A 22,540-nucleotide genomic window follows, 5' to 3' on the forward strand; every position below is an offset into this window, starting at 1 on the left:
GATTTGTTAGTTCTTTGACCTTTGTTTGGTCGAGAATTATGCACATCAGCAATTACAAATGTATGTCATTTGGCAATACATCACTTACTGTGACTTTATTGAAAGTATGGAAAAATCTGTCATTGCAAAGAATTTTTGTTTCCAAATTACTTTGTATCAACTTATTATACGACCGGTCGTATATTGGTACGACGTCGTCGTCATCGTCGTCCGAAGACACATTGGTTTTCGCACTCTAACTTTAGTTTAAGTGAATGGATCTCTATGAAATTTTACCATAAGGTTCAATACCACAAAAGGAAGCTTGGGATTGATTTTGGGGGTTATGGTACCAACAGTTAAGGAATTAAGGGCCAAAAAGGGGCCAAAAATAAGCATTTTTGTAACTTCCAGACAGAACTTGTGTGTTAGTGTATGGATCTCTCTGACATTGTACCACAAGGTTCAATATCACAAAGGAATGCTGGGATTGATTTTGGGGGTAATTGCCTCAAAATTTTAGGAATTAGGGGCCAAAAAAGGGGCAAGAAACAAGCATTTTTCTAGTTTCATGACAATAACTTGTGTGTAAGTGTATGAATCTTTCTGAAATTGTACTACAAGATTCCATATCACAAAGGGAAAGCTGGAATTGAGTTTGGGGGTAATTACCCAAAACGTTTAGGAAAAAGGGGCCAAAAATAAGCATTTTTCTAGTTTCCAGACAATAACTTGTATTCAAGTGTATGGATCTCTCTGACATTGTACTGCAAGGTACCATACCACAAAGGGAAGGCTGGGATTGATTTTAGGGGTAATTGCCTCAAAATTTTAGGAATTAGGGGCCAAAAAGGGGCAAAAAACAAGCATTTTTCTAGTTTCAGGACAATAACTTGTGTGTAAGTGTATGGATCTTTATGAAACTGTACTACATGGTTCCATATCACAAAGGGAAACCTGGGTTTGAGTTTGGGGGTAATTGCCTTAAACGTTTAGGAATTGGGTCAAAAAGGGGCAAAAAACAAGCATTTTTCTAGTTTCCAGACAATAACTTGTGTTCAAGTGTATGGATCTCTCTGAAATTGTACTGCAAGGTACCATACCACAAAGGGAAGGCTGGGATTGAGTTTGGGGGTGATGAATCATAAGGGGGTTAAAAAAAATTTGGGGGGAGGGATTTTTTTTTTCCTTTTTTTCCTTTTTTTTTCTTTAAAATGTTCCATTTTAAATTGGTTATTTCTGATTTATATATGTAGGACTCTGAACCGCGATGGTACTCCGAACCGCGATGGTACTCCGAACCGCGATGGTCACACTGAGGTGCGATGGTTTGACGCTGAAGAGCGTTTTTGATCATGCTGAAGTGCGATGGTGGCATTGTTACGCTATCTTGTTGATAGCTACGCCGGAGTGCGATCATGGTAACGCTGTGGTGCAATGGTCTACACAAACTACATTTGCAATGCTTTTCATGTCGATATAGAAGTCAATGTGTATCTTAAAGCAGTTTTAAAGGTTTTTAAGTTGATAAGGAGCTTATAAACTTTTAATACTACAGGAAACGGGGAGGATTGGAAGATAGTGGAAAGTTAACCTTCTGCAGTGATTTTTTTTTTCGATATATACAAAAGGTTCTATTTTACGTACGATGGAGCGTGACATTCTCTAAATACATACGGATTCGCAGAGACTCTCTTCATTACAATATTACGGTAAATGAGGAACTCATGAGAGAAACAATGTATAGATAAAATGCTAATGCAGAATTATGTCCACATGTAGAAAATCAAAGAGGACAATCTCGCATTTAGTATGCAACTGTAATTAAGGACAGCCATAGACAATAATGAATGCAAATTTATATACTATATTAAAAAGTCTACTTCTCATGATAATTGCACGTCTGTAGATTTTAAACTAGCAATCATGCGTCAAATAGGCCATCGCACATCAGCGTACGGACCATCGCATTTCTGCGTAGACCATAGCACTTCAGCGTGACCAACGCACTTCAGCGTCCCCATCGCACCTCTGAGTCCTACATATATAAAAGCAAATAATAATGATATGGTTTGAATAGGTAAATTAAAAAATTTATAAGTTCTTAGACCACATTCATTCTGTGTCAGAAACCTATGCTGTGTCAAATATTTAATCACAATCCAAAGTCAGTGTGTATCAAGCTTGAATGTTGTGTCCATACTTGCCCCAACTGTTCAGGGTTCGACCTCTGCGGTCGTATCAAGCTGTGCCCAGCAGAGCATTTTATTAATTTGTAAAATGGTGTATCCAACTGCTAGAGGAAGACTTCAGCAAGTCAACAGTTTTAATTGTACAAATCTGTTTTTGTTATTATCAACTTGTTCACTAGGTAAACTGGCATTTACAAGACGAGAGAAAGGTTGGATTTATGATTTTAGATTGCTAAATTGCTGTCATTTGTAAGATGTTGTGCAACTGTTTTTCTTATTTCTGTTTTACTATGAGCACTGTTCAAAATCCTTCAGCCAGATTTTTATGAAAAATATTAATCTGATTTAGTGGTAGAAAAAGACACTACCATTTTTCATCTGGTAGACCTGAGTTATCTCCACCTTGATAATACCGGTAGGTTATTACCATGTTAAAATAATAACATGATTTTTTTCTGATTTAACCTTTATCAGGTATTGTTGTGACCAAATGTTTTAAACTATTTTTTACTAATTTCTTGCATTTATCAACACATTTAGCTCAACTGGCCAAAAAGGCATTGCAAAATTTTGCCATCACTTGGCGATTGTTGTCTCCTTCCTAAACTTTTTCAATGATCTCCTCTGAAACTATTGAACCAATTTCAACTAAACTTGGGGTGAATGATCCTTAGGTTATTAAGTATAAAGTTAATGATTTTTCCAAGTTCGTCAACAAACATGGCCACTGTGGCTTAAAATAGATAATACGGGTTAAATGCAATAATTGTCTTCTATCTTGAAAACCATAATAGATAGAAATGTCAAGATCTACCTACCTCCAGTTTTCACCAAATAATCTTGTTGCATTGTATCAATTTATGTTTTGCATAAATGCCAGGCGAGTGATACAGCCTCCTGGAGCCTCTTGTTTTTATATAAACTTAGTTGCTTTAATTCATCCACTTCATTCAGACTCTGTCAGATATTAGTCTCATTTGCTATCATACCACATCTCCTTTTTTTATATTATTTTGGTAGTCTTGGATAAAGATTTCACATTTTGTCTTCACTTGAGCTGTTTAGAATAAGCCATAAGGTATTAAATTCTTGTCTATTGTTCAAGAAAGTTTTTAAATTCTATATGTTTTTTTCCTGGTTTTTTGGGGCAATCAATGCTGTTTTGTTATCACTGGGTTGTAGGATAAATAATCCAGGACATAATTCAGAATTTAAAGCATACGATAATGCCACAGATGTGTAAATGACTTGCAGAAAGTATAAAACACTATTTTAAGCATATACCACCAACTTTTCACGTGTAATTTGCCCTGATTGTATTTAGTTAACAAAAGCGACCTCTAACAGCTACTCAATCTCAATTTTCAGTGTTTTAAATGTATACAAAGAACTCGCTGCAAAGTTTCTCAACGCTCAAATCCTGCTAACTTGCACAATTTAATTGAGAACTACAAGATTTTCATCCCTTGTACTGAATCTCCTAGAAAAATGTGTATGTATTGTTTTTGATTTCCCCACAAGGGAGACAATTGTTGGTATCCATTATTAGCCCATCATCCTTCCCCCTGATTAATGGCAGAATTGTAAACAGGCAGCAATTTCCAGCCATGTTTGGAAATTTCATTTTATTTTCTCTCTCTTGACAAGACAGTGTTGCCTTGTGCAAGAAAACAGTTTTCACAATCCTAGTCTAGACTTTCGTGTGCCTTCTTCACCAGAGGCTTCAAATTTGACCACAGTTGTCTTTCAACACAAGAAGTCTTTATAGGCTAAGAACACTTCCAAACCCATCAGTACATCCACTATAGACCAAGACCATGAATGTATATTCTCAGCAGTTAAGAAAATGCAGGCAGATACTATGTTTTCTTTAGACAATAATATTTAAAATTGCTTACTGTGAAAATCAACAACACTGTGTGACAGCTTCAATTCTCAATGGAGACAACAAGGCGGGCTTGTAAAAGTTACAAAAAGGACTGTTCACAATACATTTAAATGTATGACATTAAGTTATATTAAATCCTTCACTTATTCAAATCATTGTCTTTAAAAATAAATTTTACAAGGTATATGATAAATGTGTTTATTTTTCAAAATATGGCAAAGGTCAACATTCAGTCTTTCCTAAACTTGAAGGTCATGCTTGACAGTTTGTATTATATTTTTTTCTACCCAATAAAAAAATAACAATCATGCAATACAAAGAAGAATAAAAGGCTTATAAGTTTATCATACACCATAAAAAAGAAGAAATATGACACCTTTTCTTGAGAAAAAAACATGCATGAAATAACACCTTGAAAGTATGTCATATAGCAACAAAACCCTCTGGGAGATTTTCTATGCGGGTGTAGTAAATTTTGTCATAAATGGATACATATCCTTTTCTAAAATGTGAGATTTTGCCACCATTTTGTGTCCCTCGTCTATCCATCCGTTGTTATACATGTTTTTAAAAAAACTTGTCCTCTGAAACTACCGGGCTACATGCAACCAAACTTTACCTTAAGTCAATGCTTAAAAATTATATCTGTGGATTTGATCCATTAACAAACATGGCAACTGTTGCTAGAAATAGAACATGGGGGTAAAATTTAGTTTTTGGTTTATATCTTTAGAACTTCTGCAGTTTAAAACACTTTGATATCAGCCATGATGTGGAATTCAAGTGTTAAAGGATTGTAATTATAAATAAGAAGATGTGGTATGAGTGCCAATGAGACAACTCTCAATCCAAGTCACAATGTATAAAAAGTAAACATTTATAGGTCAAAGTACGGCCTTCAACACGGAGCCTAGGCTCACATCGAATAGCAAGCTATAAAGAGCCCCAAAATGACTAGTGTAAAACAATTCAAATAGGAAAAACCAACTGTCCTAATCTATATAAAAAAAGAGAAACACTTATGAACCACACCAACAAACGACAACCACTGAACAACAGGCTCCTGACTTAGGACAGGTGCATAAAAATGCAGCAGGTTTAAAAGTTTTAACAGGCACCAACCTTTACCCTAACCTGAGACAGTAGTGTACTATTACAACATAAAAAGACACACTATAAAATATCAATTGAAATGGCTTAACTCGATCAAAAAGACATTTAAACAAAAACAAGTAAACATACGCTGAACAAATAAGTTTGATCTATGATACAATATAAATATAATATTATTTAAAAAAGATGCAGGAACAGTGTCAAAAAGACAATGGGGTTAAATAAAACCACGCACACAGGTCAATTTAAATATAATATTTGTTTTGTTGGGAGTATGGATGTGAACATTTTTTACAAAATTAATAAATTTATTGTTCACAGTAACACAAAAGTACGATTTGAGAGTACTCGCAGTTACTGAAAGCTAGTTAAAAGCCAAAAACAATTAATAATAAAAAATCATGCATCAGAGACTAAAATCAATTAAAACTCATCCCAGGGATTTAGTGTTTTAACACCATGGACAGTCAAAGAAGACATGACTTCTGCAATGACAAAATAAAAGTATGTTTTATTTTATTTCTTTGTACTTTGACTTGACTGTGGTTCTTCTATGGCAGTTTGTTAAAATTTCTGACCAGTTGGAACAGTTTGATATGATAAAACAAATTACAATTGGGTCAGATGGGTGATTGTTTCACACGAGTCTATCCCTAATTATTAATGAAGGACATCTCAGCCAACAATTATAATAGCTAGAGTAATGGCATTATAATGTTAACATTGAGTTTTAAGCCAAACTCTTTGACTGTTTGAGGCAATAATTATATCGGGTCCTACAATTAAAAGGATATATCCATTCAGAAATTTAGAGGAAAAAAAACACATTTTATTTTATTATCTGCTACCTTTTAATTAGAAATCCACTCATATTCAATTTTCATCATGTTCAGTGTGATACTCTTGAATGTTATTCATGATCAGAAAAACCTGTATCAGCTCATTACGTTCTTCTTCATTTAAATAATCATAAAAACAACTAACATAAATCTTTGCCCTATCGTCCAAACCCAGAGGTTCATTCTTTTCAATCTTCTCAAAATGTGTTTTTGATATCACAAGCATAGTGACGGCTACCTAAAATGAAACAAATGTTTTCATAATGAAATCAGTAATGAAGCTAAGACATGGAACTTTTCAACTTGAAAATAAAATACTGCACTGGGATATATGGAGAAGTAAATGGGCATTATAGGTGAACAAACATCATAAAATGGTGATGAAAGTTCCTTAAAGGTGTTATTGTTTTACACTAGTTATTTTGGGGCCCTTTTTAGCTTGATGTTCGGTGTGAGCCAAGGCTCTGTGTTGAAGGTGTACTTTGACTTATAATTGTTAACTTTTTATACATTGTGACTTGGACGGAGAGTTGTCTCATTGGCACTCATACCACATCTTCTTATTTATACTGTATATATTCATTAACAGACATATATCTAAACTGATGCATTATGAGTAAAAATGTATTGAAATGGAAAATATGAAAGGTGAATAAAAGTTCATTAAAAGCAATTAAAATGTCAAATATTTATGAAAGGTGTTATATTTTAGTATTCATGAACAGATTATAACAAAACGGTTGCATGATGAGGGCTAATGTGAGTGTCAAACACATAACACTTTTTCCAAAGTTTAACTTGCTGTTAAAGCAATCCCCTACATTGTACATGAAGTAATGTTTTTCATGAATGAGTTTTTTGAAATTCAATCAGGCCAGTGACTTTTTTTTATATTTTTCGATAGAATTGAAACTAAAAATTGAGTTTTAATGTTTCTGGACTAAATTCATAAGTATAATTTTTAAGACCATATTCTAACTAACAAGAGGCTCTCAAGAGCCTGAATCGCTCACCTGTAATTTTTTGCTTAAATCTTTCATCAATGATTATTTTTGCTTTTTAATATATATTAATGAGTGGCTTAAAAATTCCATTGAGATGTTCTTTGTATCTGTCATATTTTCTTCAAAAGCAAAGAAATACATTTTACCCCTATGTTTCATTTTAGCCATAGTGGCTATGTTTCTTGACGTACAAGAAAATAAATACAAAATTTATACTAGATACTCTGAAACTCATTCAGCCCAAGTTTGGCTGAAATCAATTCAGCAGTTTCAAAGGAGAAGATTTTTTAAAATAAGCAAACTACAAATTGTGAAAAATTGTCTTTAAAGGGCAAAATTATAACTCCTTAAGGACACATTTGACAATTTTGGTCATATTAACTTATTTGTAGATCTTACTTTGCTGAACATTTTTGCTGTTCACAGTTTATCTTTAACATTAATAATATTCAAGATAATAACCAAAAACTGCAAAATTCCTTAAAATTACCAATTTAGTGGCAGCAACCCAACAGTGGACTGTTAGATTCGTCTGAAAATTTCATGGCTGATAGAACTTGGCCTAATGAACATTTTAACCTCTCATCAGATTTGCTCTAATTGCTTAAATGTTTGAGATATATTAGCCAAAAACTGCATTTTACCCCTATGTTCTAATTTTAGCCATGGCGGACATGTTTTTGACGAAACAGAATATAAAACACAAGCTTTATTCTAGATACCCTAAGGATCATTCAGCTTAAGTTTTGTTGGAATTGGTTCAGTAGTTTCAGAGGAGAAGATTTTTTAAAGTTAGAAAACATGATAAACAAATTGTGTAAAATTGTCCTCAAAGGACAATACTCCTTAAGGGGTCAATTGACAATTTTGGTCATATAAAACTTATTTGTAGATCTTACTTTGCTGAACATATTTGCTGTTCACAGTTTATCTTTATCATTAATACAATTCAAGATAATAACCAAAAACTGCAAAATTTCCTTAAAATTACCAATTTAGTGGCAGCAACCCAACAATGGGTTATTAGATTCATCTGAAAATTTCAGGGCTGATAGAACTTCACCTAATGAACACTTTTACCCCATGTCAGATTTGTTCTAACTCCTTTGGTTTTTTAGATATAAGCCAAAAACTGCATTTTACCCCTATGTTCTATTTTTGGCCATGGTGGCCATGTTTTTTGACGAAACAGAAAATAAAATACAAACTTTATTCTAAATACCATAAGGATCATTCAGCTTAAGTTTGGTTGGAATTGGTTCAGTAGTTTCAGAGGAGAAGATGTTTGAAATAGTTTAAACCAGACGGACGACGACGGACACCAAGTGATGGCTAAAGCTCACAGTTCCTTTCGGAACGGTGAGCTAAAAATGCTCTCTTATAAACTGTATCAGTAAGTATTTGGTTCCAATAAAAGAATGATTTTTATTCATATTAATATTAATTTACCCCTGTTCTGTGGACTATAATTCCTGGCATATAATATTCTGAACCATTGACAAAACTTTTTCTATGAACTGAATGCAGATCTAGCAGTAGTTGGCCTGCATGCTGCCCTTTAACTTTATTAGCTGTCTCTTTACTTGGCCGTCTTTTAGTTGTTTTGGAAATTTTTGAGTCAAAGTCTAAGTCTGAACTACAACTTATTTTCATCCTTTTAGCTGCCAAATTTTCGCCTTTATTATCTCTATATTTATCTTCTTTTACCTAAAATTAAAAAAAAAAAACACATTTAAACAAATGGTTCAAGTGGATATTAATGGAAACCGAAAATCTTCCTTGTCGGTCACCAAATCATAATGATATAAGCCTTTCTTACTTAATAAAAGATAATTTTGACCTCTCTAAACAACAATAGGGATACCTATGTCTGTTATTAAACTGACATTGTATCTAATTATATAATGAATCAAACTATATTCCTTATGGATCCTTCTTTAACATATAGCTCTGACATGACACTACTGGAAGAGACAAAATTCTCTTTATCCAGCTGGTCCAGTGATGTGGTGGGGTTAAAAATTCAAATAATTCTGGTGAAAAAAGTAAATCCATGAACTTTTTTGAAAGATCCTTACTGACCCTTAGTAAGTCTTAATTACGTCATATTTTACCTGGGTAACAGAAAAAGATGTCTCCTTGACCTTGTCCTGAGTATCACATTTAAAGAGTCTTAAATCTGGTTTAGATGTTACTGTTATACCTTTCAAATTCTTCCAAACAGATTTGTCTGGTAGATGGCTACAAAGACAATATACTATGCTTTAGGGTTTAGAGATATAAAAAAAAAAGAGATATGAGCGAACCATCAATAATGCATTAGTAACCCCACAAAACAAGTTCACCAAAATAAATAACTCGAGTTTTTGTATTACTGAACGTTTTTTTTCTTTTGTCTTTTTCCATACGAGTACTTTGATTTGGGCATTGCACATGAACATGTATTCCTGTACTGTTCATAATGTTGCTTTATGAAATATTTTATGAAGTATAGGAGCTGATATTAAGTGCAGTGTGACATGATTTCTTATTAGCAGGATAAGCATGTTTAACCCTGCCGCATTTTTGCGCCTGTCCCAAGTCAGGAGCCTCTGGCCTTTGTTAGTCTTGTATCTTTTTTAATTTTAGTTTCTTGTGTATAATTTGGAGTTTATTATGACGTCCATTATCACTGAACTAGTATACATATTTGTTTAGGGGCCAAGTGAAGGACGCCCCCGGGTGCGGGAGTTTCTCGCTGCATTGAAGACCCATTGGTGGCCTTCGGCTGTTGTCTGCTCTATGGTCGGGTTGTTGTCTCTTTGACACATTCCCCATTTCCATTCTCAATTTTATTTCAGTATTTGTGAGCATACTAACAGGGTTGATAGCTCAAAAAAAATAGTTTTTACCAAAGAGGCCTATAGGAAATTCATACTTTCATTGAGCATTTAAATCTGTGGTTTGCCTCTACCAAAGAAATCCACAAAAATTAGTGTCAATGAATAATAATGATTCCACAGTATGTTTTGCCTTTAAAAAAAATTCATCTAAAATAATCAAGGCCACTTATTCTAAATTACAAAACTATAAATCTGCAAGCTTGAACTCAATCTACATTTTATGGTCCTCACCACTCTGTGACATTGTGTTAAACAGTATTTGCCAAAGCTGTTTAATAATTTTAATAAAAGAAGATTTATTGATTGGTGTTTGCTTTACGCCTCCTCAGCACAAAAAGGCTATAAATAAGAAATAAGAGAAGAATTTTATATGACACTATGCCTGGCACGCACTATCACATTTCCATGTACAGTGACTAATGACATCTGTTTCCAATAATATTCCATGAACCTTTAGTGTTGCAATCACAAAAAATGAACAAGCAGAAACTAAAACTGTGAATTACTTACTTAGTCAATAACAAATGCAGACTTTCTTTGTTTGAATTGTTTCACACTTCTTTATATCAGCTAGGGCCTTTTAAAACTGACTATATGATATGGGTTTTACTCATTGTTGAAGGTGTATGTGGACCTATATGACCTATAGTTGCTTAAATCCACACCATTCGGATAGTTGTCTCATTGGCAATCCTACTACATTATCTTATATTACAAAGAATCTTAAACATGGTAAGGTACTTACTTTGTCAATAATAAACACATTTCAGCAAATCTGCCCACAAGTTCTGTATAATATTCTTCAGGTACATTATGATCAAACCATTCTGTCTCTTGTAATCTGTCTACGTATTTTATCATATATTTGACAAATACTGCTATACTGTGTAAATATTGGTAACTGAAAAGATACATGTATGGAATGTCGGGAAATAAAAATAAAATGCAATATCAATTAACTATACCCATCATGCGAAATTGCTACTGGACATTTGGTCTGGTTAACATTCAGACTCTACAGGACCAAGCTATTTTTACATGGTCAACTATCAGATAAAATAATGTTAAAACATTTGGTCCAGTAATTAACAACATTTCATGGGCCTAACTAAATTTATCAAGACCTTTGGAAACGTCTTACTGATCTTTGGGAAGACCCTACATACAAATATTTTAGAAATTTATTCTGTTGGCAACAAGCAGATATGGTACAATCAGCCATTAGATAAACATCTAAGATAACCTTTTATTCGTTCATTCGAACAATAAAACTAATCATAGAGATATATTACCTTGTGAAACTATATCATATTATCCAGTAGAAATAAAATCATCAAAGAGAATATTGCCTTCTGGGAGTAAAATTCACAAGCTGCAAATGTAAAGAATACTTACATTGGTCGATCTTTCCAATCTGCTGTATTTTGAGGTGAAATATTGTTTAAGATGGTCCTAAACATTGGTTTTGCTTTTGTTTTAGCACGGTATTTATAAGTGTACATAGATCCATTAAACGTTAATATACTCTTTAAGTCAGCTAGGTACTTTGTGTGAAAGGGAGACAATTCTGTGTTTATTCCTCCTTTTTGAAGTACAAATTCTCCACTGTATTCTGTTCCTTCGTCGGTGTAAAAAATATGAAAGTATTTTTCTACCATTTGTATTGTCCAGTCTGATACCAAGTTATAAAACGGGGGCAATTTTTTACATGATTGTCCACCATTTTGGCAACAAGATTCAGAAGACAGCAGACTATCTGAAGAATAATTTTTGTCTGATCTATAAGGTTGAAACGATGCTTGCAAGAGATGATCTGGATTTTCTGGTTCTGATTCCATATTTCTGTCAAAAGAAGGAAAATGTTATATATTTGTAGAAATTTTTAGTGTGCCAGGGATCCATGATTCAATCCAAGGCTGATACAATGGTATGATAAAGTAGGATAATGTGACACAATCACTGCAAGGTTTAGTGTGTCAGTGATCCATGACTCAATCCAAGGCTGATACAATGGTATGATAAAGTAGGATAATGTGACACACTCACTGCAAGGTTTAGTGTGTCAGTGATCCATGATTCAATCCAAAGCTGATACAATGGTATTATAAAGTAGGATAAGGTGACACACTCACTGCAAGGTTTAGTGTGCCAGGGATCCATGATTCAATCCAAGGCTGATACAATGGTATGATAAAGTAGGATAAGGTGACACACTCACTGCAAGGTTTAGTGTGTCAGTGATCCATGATTCGATCCAAAGCTGATACAATGGTATTATAAAGTAGGATAAGGTGACACACTCACTGCAAGGTTTAGTGTGCCAGTGATCCATGATTCAATCCAAGGCTGGTACAATGGTTTGATAAAGTAGGACAATGTGACACATTCATTGCAAGGTTTAGTGTGTCAATGATCCATGATTTAATCCATGGCTGGTACAATGGTATGATAAAGTAGGATAATGTGACACATTCACTGCAAAGTTTAGTGTGCCAGTGATCCATGATTCAATCCAAGGCTGATACAATAGTATGATAAAGTAGGATAATGTGACACAATCACTGCAAAGTTTAGTGTGCCATGGAACCATGATTCAATCCGAGGCTGGTACAATGGTATGATAAAGTAGGACAATGTGACACATTCATTGCAAGGTTTAGTGTGCCAGGGATCCATGACTCAATCCAAGGCTGATACAATGGTATGATAAAGTAGGACAATGTGACACATTCATTGCAAGGTTTAGTGTGTCAATGATCCATGATTTAATCCAAGGCTGGTACAATGGTATGATAAAGTAGGATAATGTGACACATTCACTGCAAGGTTTAGTGTGCCAGTGATCCATGATTCAATCCAAGGCTGATACAATAGTATGATAAAGTAGGATAATGTGACACAATCACTGCAAAGTTTAGTGTGCCATGGAACCATGATTCAATCCGAGGCTGGTACAATGGTATGATAAAGTAGGACAATGTGACACATTCATTGCAAGGTTTAGTGTGCCAGGGATCCATGATTCAATCCAAGGATGATACAATAGTATGATAAAGTAGGATAATGTGACACATTCACTGCAAGGTTTAGTGTGCCAGTGATCCATGATTCAATCCAAGGCTGATACAATGGTATGATAAAGTAGGATAATGTGACACATTCACTGCAAGGTTTAGTGTGCCAGTGATCCATGATTCAATCCAAGGCTGATACAATAGTATGATAAAGTAGGATAATGTGACACAATCACTGCAAAGTTCAGTGTGCCATGGAACCATGATTCAATCCGAGGCTGGTACAATGGTATGATAAAGTAGGACAATGTGACACATTCATTGCAAGGTTTAGTGTGCCAGGGATCCATGATTCAATCCAAGGCTGATACAATGGTATGATAAAGTAGGATAATGTGACACATTCACTGCAAGGTTTAGTGTGCCAGTGATCCATGATTCAATCCAAGGCTGATACAATAGTATGATAAAGTAGGATAATGTGACACAATCACTGCAAGGTTTAGTGTGCCAGTGATCCATGATTCAATCCAAGGCTTGCTTGTCCTATCTGCAGTAAAACTTTCTTCTTATTTATCACAATGCACATTAAAATATTAATTGATCAAGTCTAACACAGGTGAACTTCCAAGCGAATATTTCACCCAGTTAAGGTACATCGCCATGTCACCATTTAGTATAAGTAGGTGTGTTTACACTAAAAAATGTATTCTGAATACAGACGAACAAGTGCAACTGGGAAGGTTAAAAGGCCTGGCAGGACCCAAATATTTACAAAATAAATACATGTATGTACCGGTATATAAATTAAGGATGTTCGTTAATCTTGTTTTTGACTTTTTGTCAAATAGTTGGAATCCTCTGGATTTATCTATGTAATACCATGAAAAATTTTGCCTACTATTAAACCCCTACTTATTATTTCATGATTTTATTACACATAGTTTAAAAAGCCATTTTTTTAAATCTTTTAAATTGCTTGTTATTTTTTCATAATTTTTTTTAAGAAAAAAGGAGCCAATGTTCAATGTATGAAAAGTCTAGAGAGAATCATTTTCCACCAAATTTTCAATGGCTTATATCTGGACTTTTAATTTTTTTCTGCTTTTTTAGTTCCCTTGTGTATATACTGTCAATTTATAACAGTCTTGTAAAAAGCTTGTTATTTTGAAACAGAGCAGTGAAGTGAGTGAACATCCTTAAAATCTTTTTTTAGATTTTGATATTGATTTATATCAATTACTGCAGAAGATGGTAAAATAATGCAATGACCTAGCTGATTTTCATTTGAATTGCTGTCCTGTTTAAATCACCTGTTGTTGCGTGCAGACATTCAGTGTCCCTCTATTGTGGATATCAATCAACACAATACAGTACAATGTTTACCTCATGGTGACATCTCAAAGATTTTACCCAATTTTAGCTATACAGGTGTCAGACCACCAATTCACCCACTTCAATTTAGAACATATGTAAAAGTACCCCTTCCCTGACAAAAATGGTGCGTTTGATGTCATTGTTTTTTACTTACAGGTAGTATTGTAAACTAACAAACGAAATTTTTGGTGAAAGAGAAATATATGTAGACCATTTTGAGCCAAAATTTACGTGTCCATGATTTTGCAATAAAAATTGAGGATTAATGCGCTCCATAGTCATGATAGTATATTTATTTAAGATTTCCAGAAAACCAGGAATTATTTTTAGTAGCAGTTGATTTCCAAATGGTGGTGTTTCACTGCAAGACTTTAAACATTGGTTGCAAATTGGCCTATAGAAAGGTGATACATGTACAATTCAGAATATACCTGGTTTCTATTAAGTTAAACTTAAGGTAAAATATTTAGAAAGCTGTGAAATTGAAAAATTGGTTGATTAAAAAAGGATTTTTAATTGATTGTGATGGTCTGACACCTACATATACAATGATATAGCAACAAAAAATGCACTTCAAAATGCAGGAAAGTAATAAATTTTCTTTAACACAAAATGCGTTTTAAATTTTTTATGTATCTAGTTCCTACAAGGTCTTAAAACATCTCCACTTGAAACTCTCAGTAAATGTTGTTGAATATTAATCATCCACAACTATTTTTGCCAAATGGTTATGACGAATGTTATATTAAACTACTCTAACCTGCCCACAGTCCACAACATGGATCTCCTGTAGTTGGTGATCGCAATACTGGTATACCAGTATTGTCCACAATACTGGTATAAAAATTTTGTACCAGTATTGTGACTTTTTTTTTTAAAAACAACAATACTGGTACATTACTGATATACCAGTATTGTAGTTGTATTGTTCACTATAGTTTAAGGTGTAGAATGAAAAATGAAATTTAAGCAAAATTAGATATTAAAGATCAAAGGGAGATTAAATGAACTCAAAAAGATTATAGAGGATAATTGTGAAATCAATTAACAACCAGTTAAAAATAATTACTATACTTGTACAAATAAACAAAAATTATTGTAATTACTTCATCTTATTCAAACAATTGATAATTATATAAATAATTGCTCATAATTTTATCATATTTCTATATTTTTTTAGTTCAATTTAGATAAAAAAAATAAAGCTTTATTTTCTGAGTTATTATTTAATAAATTCAAGCAAATTGTTACACTATAACACTGTAAATTCAGCATTTACATGTATGCGATCGTATATTTTTTACAGATATTTTAATATATGTATACTAAGATTCTAATTTAAGCATTTGTTTGTCTTTATTTTCTTATCAATCTTTCACAATAAACATGATAAAAGATATCAATATCCATTAAACATAAAAAGTTGCTTAATAGGGGAACCTGATTATAATCAAATTAACTTGTTTGTCTACATGATTGTTAAGGGTAGTTAAAGCAGTTGATTCAGAACCATGGGCAATACAATTTGTAGCAGATATATCTACTCAGGTACAAATACTCAAATACTAATACTAGACAAGCACTCCTACAGTAAGAGAGCCGTACAGGTGTTATCTAAACAAGCTTGTAATCTAGTAAGCGTAAGAGAAAGTCCACAGACTGAATGCATAAATATCAATATAGGAAGTGGGGGTTGCAGAAATGCCATCTGAAGAAGAAATAAACAATACCAATGCTGATGATACAGTAGCTATAACAGCATTAATGTCAATATAAAATTCACTAAAATATACTATTGAGACTTGGAAATAGAGAGCTGGAAGAAAACATAGAAGAAAGTAAAGAGTTTGTTAAAATGCTGAGACAGTACGGTTCCCTTAAGAAAAAAACATCAGAAGATTTAACACTTTCTTTGATTACAATCACAGCTAGTGTACCATCAATGGCATCATCAGTTAAACATACAATCCTTCCATATGAAATTGTCATGTCATATGATAATATCATTATGCATATACATGTATATGTGACACCTTTAATAAAAGATTAATTACCTATATATATGTATTGTTTATTTAAAAAAAAAAAACACAATACTGGTACAATACTGGAATACAATACTGGTACAAAATTTTTATACCAGTATTGTGCACAATACTAGTATACCAGTATTGCGATCACCAACTACAGGAGATCCCACAACATTATGCAATTGTGCATAAACTAAGGTTGCAACTCCCTCGGGCAGGTTGAATTAAAACGGTTTGACTGTGTCGTTTAACTTATTAAGCAGTTTTTTTTTATACTTTTTCAAATGTATTTTTGGCATTCAACATTTTTGGTCATGAGCGTAACTGGTGTAGGTTATCTGTAATATCATGTGTTGTATGCACAGAAATCTAATCATATATGATGTCAGTTTACAGAATTAACCATCCTTGAACGTACCTGATACCTGTAAATCTTGAAATAAGTTTTACAAAAGCATGATTACAGAAGGGGGCCGGTCAAGGTGGGGAGAGAAACATGAGAAACTTTGGTTGTTAAAATCTTTCAATGTTTTAAATGTTTTTCCATATACCTTGCATTGTATAAATGGAAAATTTTGTACATCAAATTTCGACTCAAATGTATTATTAAATTTAGAATAATGAAAAAAGATAGCAATTCACTACAGAAGAGGAGATTTCTTGAAAGGCTGCATTAAATTCATAACTCTGAGTGATATACTCTGAGTTTTAAATTCTTGCATTTCACAACTGCTTACTCAATTTACTTGACGTTTAGAACAAGAAGAATCATATTCATTCGTGAGCACCGTCCCCTGGTGTCTCCTCCAGCTAAGCAACCAACTAAATGGTCCCTTTTTATCTATCTATTACTGCTTGATTGCTTGTTTTGCTGGTTTAGACACGGGGAGTTGTGTCCAAAAGATGCATAACTTGTATGTGCTTGCTTCAAAAGTGATCACGCAACAAGTATAAAGGAGTAAGAGCAAAGACTGTTCCGCTCGGAGTTAGAACCAATGGAAAGGTCAGTCTTATCTTTAATTATTCGTATGTTAACATCAGACGTAAAGCTTAATAAAAATTATCCAAAAATATGTCACTGTTCACATTCTCCATATATCGGTACCGGTGAATAAAAAGATACATATTCGTGGAGAAAATAATGAACGAGGAAGCGCATGGTGTATGATTTATCTTTATCTGATGAACAATGATTTTATCACAATTTCGATAATGAAACTTGCCGCTCCACGTTAAGATCGGCACTTTCCATGTTTTCTATATGGACTGCACTCTCACGTCCATGACTTTCTCCGATCAATGAAATATCTCGGTTTAAACATCACAAATAACCTACACTAAAGGAAACCATGATATTGAAGTTATCTGCATTATATCATACAGAACCGTGACTGGGATTATTAAGGCGCAACTTCTCATCTTGCCCCCAGGAATTAACATTTTAAGCGTGCAGAGGACTTATACGACCAGTCCTTGTATATCAAATTGCTGCCTTGGATCCCCATCAATTAAGCTTATTTCCAGAAATATTGTAAAACTCCATCGAGTATATAAACCTGACAATGACAGTCATACTGAAATAACCCAATTTACCACCACTTAAAGAATGATTGATTGCCGGATTATTTGGTGTTTAGCGCCACTTTCGGCACTATTGGCTATGTCGTGGCGGCTAGTTTTTATTGGTGGAGGAAGCCAGAGTGTACTGACCTTCAGCGGGAAAACTGGCATTTCTAGTCAATTTATTGCGAGTTCGAGCTCGGCACGTGGCATGTGCGTTCGACTCTCTGGACTCGCAATCTCAGTGTCAGTAAAAAAAAGAAGAACACAGAGTAGGCTAATACTTTTACACACATTTAAGGACTGAACAATAAAGTCAATATATTAACATGGCATTTGAAAAAAAAACATGCGAGAATCAGCAAATCTATGCAATAAATATATTTTTCTCAGACCTCCAACCAGAACAGATTCACTCAAATTCAACTTTCTCCCTATAATAATACAAAGGGCTGGAACATCCAACTGGACATTTTCAACAAGATAGAATTATCAATAGACCAAGTCAGATCATTCATATATTGTTTGGACGAGGGATATTTGAATTAATTACTATACGACGGATGCGCGGTGTAGTAACGTCCATCGGACGTGTCACCGTACCATATCAAGAGACAGATATAAAGAGCTAGAACGTTGCCATCACAAACTCCCTTTTTCAAATGGCGCGAGAAAAACAGCGATGTTCCTCTAACCTCGAGCGTTTACAATTCACAACTTTTGCGGTTTGCTAAAATATGTTCTATTGTAGCTGACTTTAATTATGATAACCTTTCTTTTGGGCCGCGGTGGCCGAGTGGTCTAAACAGTTCATCTATAGTGATGGTTAGCCTGTCAACACTGCAGTTGTGAGTTGGTACTCCCCTCGTGCATGTTAATGTGTGTTCAACTTCGATCTTAATTGACCAGGACTGCCAGTTTTTCTGTCAATTGTTGGTCGTTCTTTCCGGGCACTCCTGTTTCCTCCACCGCATGCACTTGTCACCGAGAAAAAAAAACTATATACTTTAATATAATGCATTCTTTTAGAGACAAGTGCCTGTGTCCTCCAGCTATAAAAAAATGGCCGCCATGAAATAGTTCTGGAAATGACATTAAACACCAATACTCAATCAATTAAGTTATAGCACAAGGTATGGGGAATCTTATTTTATACATTGATGTTAAAAAATTCTGGTTTAATGTTACAAAGTTTTTTGTAAAATTTTGCATTGAAGGACATTCTTAACCAAAATGAATTATTTTGTATCTAATGAATTGCAGACAAAACCCCATAAAATATTTTCTTCCAATTAAATTTTAGTTTTGATTAAAAATGTCTTTATCGTTTACATTTTTGATAAATACTCGAATTATTTGCAAACAAAAGAAAAATTGCTGTTATGAGGCACATGAGACCGTTGAAATTTGGCCAATGTGTTCGGAAATACAACATAGTGTTGTTGCATTCTGAATGAATGCATAAAAAAGCGGTTAGCGTGAAATTAATTCATGCATTATTTATAGAAGCGAGGAAAAGTTGGACTGCCGAGCTTATATAGATATAAGAAGATGTGGTATGAGTGCCAAGGAGACAACCACTCGACCACCGAGGCCCAAAAGAAAGGTTGTCATAATTAAAGTTGATCCTACTTTACAAATTATATGTGCCGTTTTTTTTATTATTTCTTTATTCCGGTTAGCGATCATCCTGTTTGTAGCTGAACTGTTTGTGACATATGGTTTGTGTAGGTAAAGTAGGGGTGTGCGCACCTAAAACAGCTTCGACCCTTTAACATGTTATTTGTGTGCCAAGTCGGGCTCTATGAACCATATCCTGTCCTTTATTGTTCGACTTTGTTTGTACGTCTATTTCCTCGTGGAGTCGGATGTTGGTGGTTGGTTGTATTCTTATGTTTAGGTAATTTTTATGTATCTGAATGAATGAAAATAAAAAGATAAAAGATAACACGTCTTCCTGAAGACTTGCGGTTATTTTGTGACCTACAACGTTAAAATCCGTGTTAGCCTATCGGTCCGAACCAAACTGAGCAGGTTTCATACCAAAACATATCGATATGTTCTCATTTTGAATATGGTTTAACAATTATCCTTTGAGTATTTTAAAAGGTATGTGTTGTTCTAACCTGTTCCAACTCACTAGCCTAATACTACCTACTTCCAATCGTGGTTTTCCATCTTTAACTTAGCACTGGGTAAGTGCACATGTATTTAGTGGAAACGCGTATAAGTTATATTCAGGTATGATGGTTTAAGTTATATTCAGGTATGATGGTTTAAGTTATATTCAGGTATGATGGTTTAAATTATATTCAGGTATGATGGTTTAAGTTATATTCAGGTATGATGGTTTAAGTTATATTCAGGTATGATGGTAGTAGTAGATTTTTTTTATAAGTATAAGGACATGTTACATTCTGAAGAACAGACGCATCAGAAAGGGTGACAGAGAAGGCTAACACAGAATTGATTATCAAATAAGGTGGCAGAGCAGGCTTACGCTAATCCGAACCGCGTCTTTTATATCGGGTGTCTTGGTGTACAGTAAAAGTTACCAGCTTACCATCCACCCATTATAAACAGTGATTAGCACTTAATCGGTCATGCTAAGACTGTCTGCTTTTTTCTTTGTTCTTTACAAGGGCAAATAAGAATAGAATTAAAGTTTTGGGGTATACGAAGTGTAGTAGTCAGCCGAGGACCAGCGTAGAGCAGGATCTGCTTACCCTTCCGGAGCAGCTGAAATCACCTCCGGTTTTTGGTTTTGGTGTAGTTCGTGTTGCTCGGGCTTTAGTTTTATATATTGTGTTCTATACTGTTGTTTGTCTTTTGGTCCTTTTCTTTTTTGCTATGACGTTGTCAGTTTATTTTCAACTTATTAGTTTGAATGTCACTTTGGTATTTTTCGCCTCTCTTTTACATGGTCATAAAAATACTATAATTGGCACATTGCTAGGATTTTCAAATGACTATTTATTTAAGTTATTTTTGTATAATATTTTATTAGTCAGTTATACAGTTTTATTTGTCAGTTGTACTATTTAATTTATTCGTCGGTTACAGTTTTATCTTATGGTGATACTTGAGGACTGTGTTGATAATTTGTAATTTGATCGTTATTCCTTAAAATAAGTTCAACTGGATTTATTTTTCTCTCAATGTTTTCTAATCTTTCTTTTACTGTCTGAAAACGGCTGGATATTTTTTTATTTTCTAGTAATTGCTTTCTTTTTTCCTCATCTCTTTTCATTTTTCGTTCGAACCTATCCAGAGTTTTTCTTCGTTGCATATCTCTTCTCTCTTGGACTCGCATTATACGATCTATTGTTCTGGGAATTTTTTCTCTGTTGCTGGTATTTCGGACCATTTCCGCTCTTTTCAGTTTTTCTTCGATACGCTGTCTTTTCTCTGTTTCTTCCCTTTCCTTTTTCTCTTTCAGCTTTGCGTATCTTTCTTCGAATATTCTAGCTGTTTCTCCTGTAAGTACAGTTAATATACACAACATAACAAATATAAAGGTGGGTATATAACAAATAAATGAAGACTTAAAGACCTTTTGTACACAACGTGTCAATAAACTTGTATAAATCTGTTGTCCGAATCACAAAATCGCCAACAGAGACTGCTGTAGCTACCAAAGCATTGAATCGATATAAGTTCTAAAAGTTCTAGATTAAGTGTAACCCATTTCTAATTTCATGAGGGACTTTACTTTATGTCAGTGGAAAATGCAAATACTGAGCGGTTTTCGGAATCTTAAAGCAAAGGGATTACAAAATTTTCAGTTATACTAAACGAATAACTGACAAAATATTTACTTGGTTTAATTTATTTAGAAACCTTAGTAATTTCACTCGTCCGGTGAGTTCGTTAATTTCATATAGATCTAAACATAACGTTGAATTACGGACGAAGGAAAATAAAAGCCAGTCAGAATCGTAATAAATTTAATAATCACAAGTTAAAAATATACATATTCACATTTTATTTTCAAAACTTATGAATCTATACCTTATTTTAACCTGTTTTTAATGGGGTTTTTTCTTAATACAGTACCTTTAGCTTTTAATTGCTCTTTATGAAGGTTTTCTGAAGCAGCCATCTTTCTTTCTACGTCATGAATGGTGAATTTTTGTTGAGTGTTACTATCAAGTTTTTCTAAAAATCTTGGTGGTCTGCGGGTGCTTGAACCATTAACACCGGGACCGTTCATTGATAAATAGTACGAAAGTCCTTTTCTCCTGCAACGTCCGTTGTTAGGGATAACGCCCTCATTTTTCAGTTCTAGAAGAATAGATTTTTCAGACTTGCGAGGTCTTTCAAGAACACTTTTGTTTTCCGAGTCCTCATAAAACTCATCTGTAAAGTTTTGTCGTAATGAATCTCTTTCCATATTTCATTATTTCATTCTGAACCTCTGATAAAATGTACGGCTTTCATGTTTCGAGAATCTCAATGGCCGGAATGAATGACGTCGTCCAAATGAAACGTCACAATAAACCTAGTCCTAAAGAGTCGGACACAAAACAAAAAAAAGGGCCACCCTTTTCCTTTCCTTTTCAATGCAAAAGTTGTGTGTGGTCAATATTGATGCTTCTTATATAATTATATTACTTACTAGTACTAGTATTTATTAATGAATTGTAGTATATTTTATTCAGA

The 22,540-nt window shown here is 33.9% G+C and overlaps 2 protein-coding genes and 1 long non-coding RNA gene across 10 annotated transcripts; 1 reads left to right on the plus strand and 2 right to left on the minus strand.

Annotated features, from left to right (window-relative positions):
- Positions 1 to 5,674: 5,674 nt before the first annotated feature.
- Positions 5,675 to 16,804, minus strand: LOC127709355 (uncharacterized). 2 transcript variants are annotated; one of them, XM_052214838.1, is made up of 6 exons: positions 16,737 to 16,804; positions 11,293 to 11,739; positions 10,643 to 10,798; positions 9,130 to 9,256; positions 8,465 to 8,722; positions 5,675 to 6,249 (listed from the first exon to the last, which is right to left on the minus strand). In XM_052214838.1, exons 2-6 carry the CDS (start codon positions 11,733 to 11,735, stop codon positions 6,046 to 6,048), a joined length of 1,188 nt encoding a protein of 395 aa, XP_052070798.1. In that variant the 5' UTR covers positions 11,736 to 11,739; positions 16,737 to 16,804; the 3' UTR covers positions 5,675 to 6,045. The 2 variants fall into 2 exon arrangements, with proteins under 2 accessions (XP_052070798.1, XP_052070799.1); XM_052214839.1 differs by lacking the exon at positions 11,293 to 11,739 and having other exon boundaries at positions 16,737 to 16,802.
- Positions 11,752 to 14,077, plus strand: LOC127709373 (uncharacterized). Of its 7 annotated transcripts, XR_007985617.1 has the most exons (5): positions 11,752 to 11,863; positions 12,208 to 12,293; positions 12,724 to 12,895; positions 12,982 to 13,239; positions 13,326 to 14,077. It is a non-coding gene; the product is annotated as an uncharacterized LOC127709373 (long non-coding RNA). The 7 variants fall into 7 exon arrangements; XR_007985613.1 differs by having other exon boundaries at positions 12,982 to 14,077; XR_007985618.1 differs by having other exon boundaries at positions 13,068 to 14,077.
- Positions 16,805 to 20,892: 4,088 nt separating the features above from the next.
- On the minus strand, positions 20,893 to 22,327 carry LOC127709364 (uncharacterized). The gene is made up of 2 exons (XM_052214858.1): positions 21,935 to 22,327; positions 20,893 to 21,355 (listed from the first exon to the last, which is right to left on the minus strand). Exons 1-2 carry the CDS (start codon positions 22,269 to 22,271, stop codon positions 20,949 to 20,951), a joined length of 744 nt encoding a protein of 247 aa, XP_052070818.1. The 5' UTR covers positions 22,272 to 22,327; the 3' UTR covers positions 20,893 to 20,948.
- Between the last annotated feature and the right edge of the window lie 213 nt (positions 22,328 to 22,540).

This window comes from Mytilus californianus, unplaced genomic scaffold, assembly GCF_021869535.1.
Source record: "Mytilus californianus isolate M0D057914Y unplaced genomic scaffold, xbMytCali1.0.p SCAF_7, whole genome shotgun sequence".
NCBI classification, from domain to species: domain Eukaryota; kingdom Metazoa; phylum Mollusca; class Bivalvia; order Mytilida; family Mytilidae; genus Mytilus; species Mytilus californianus.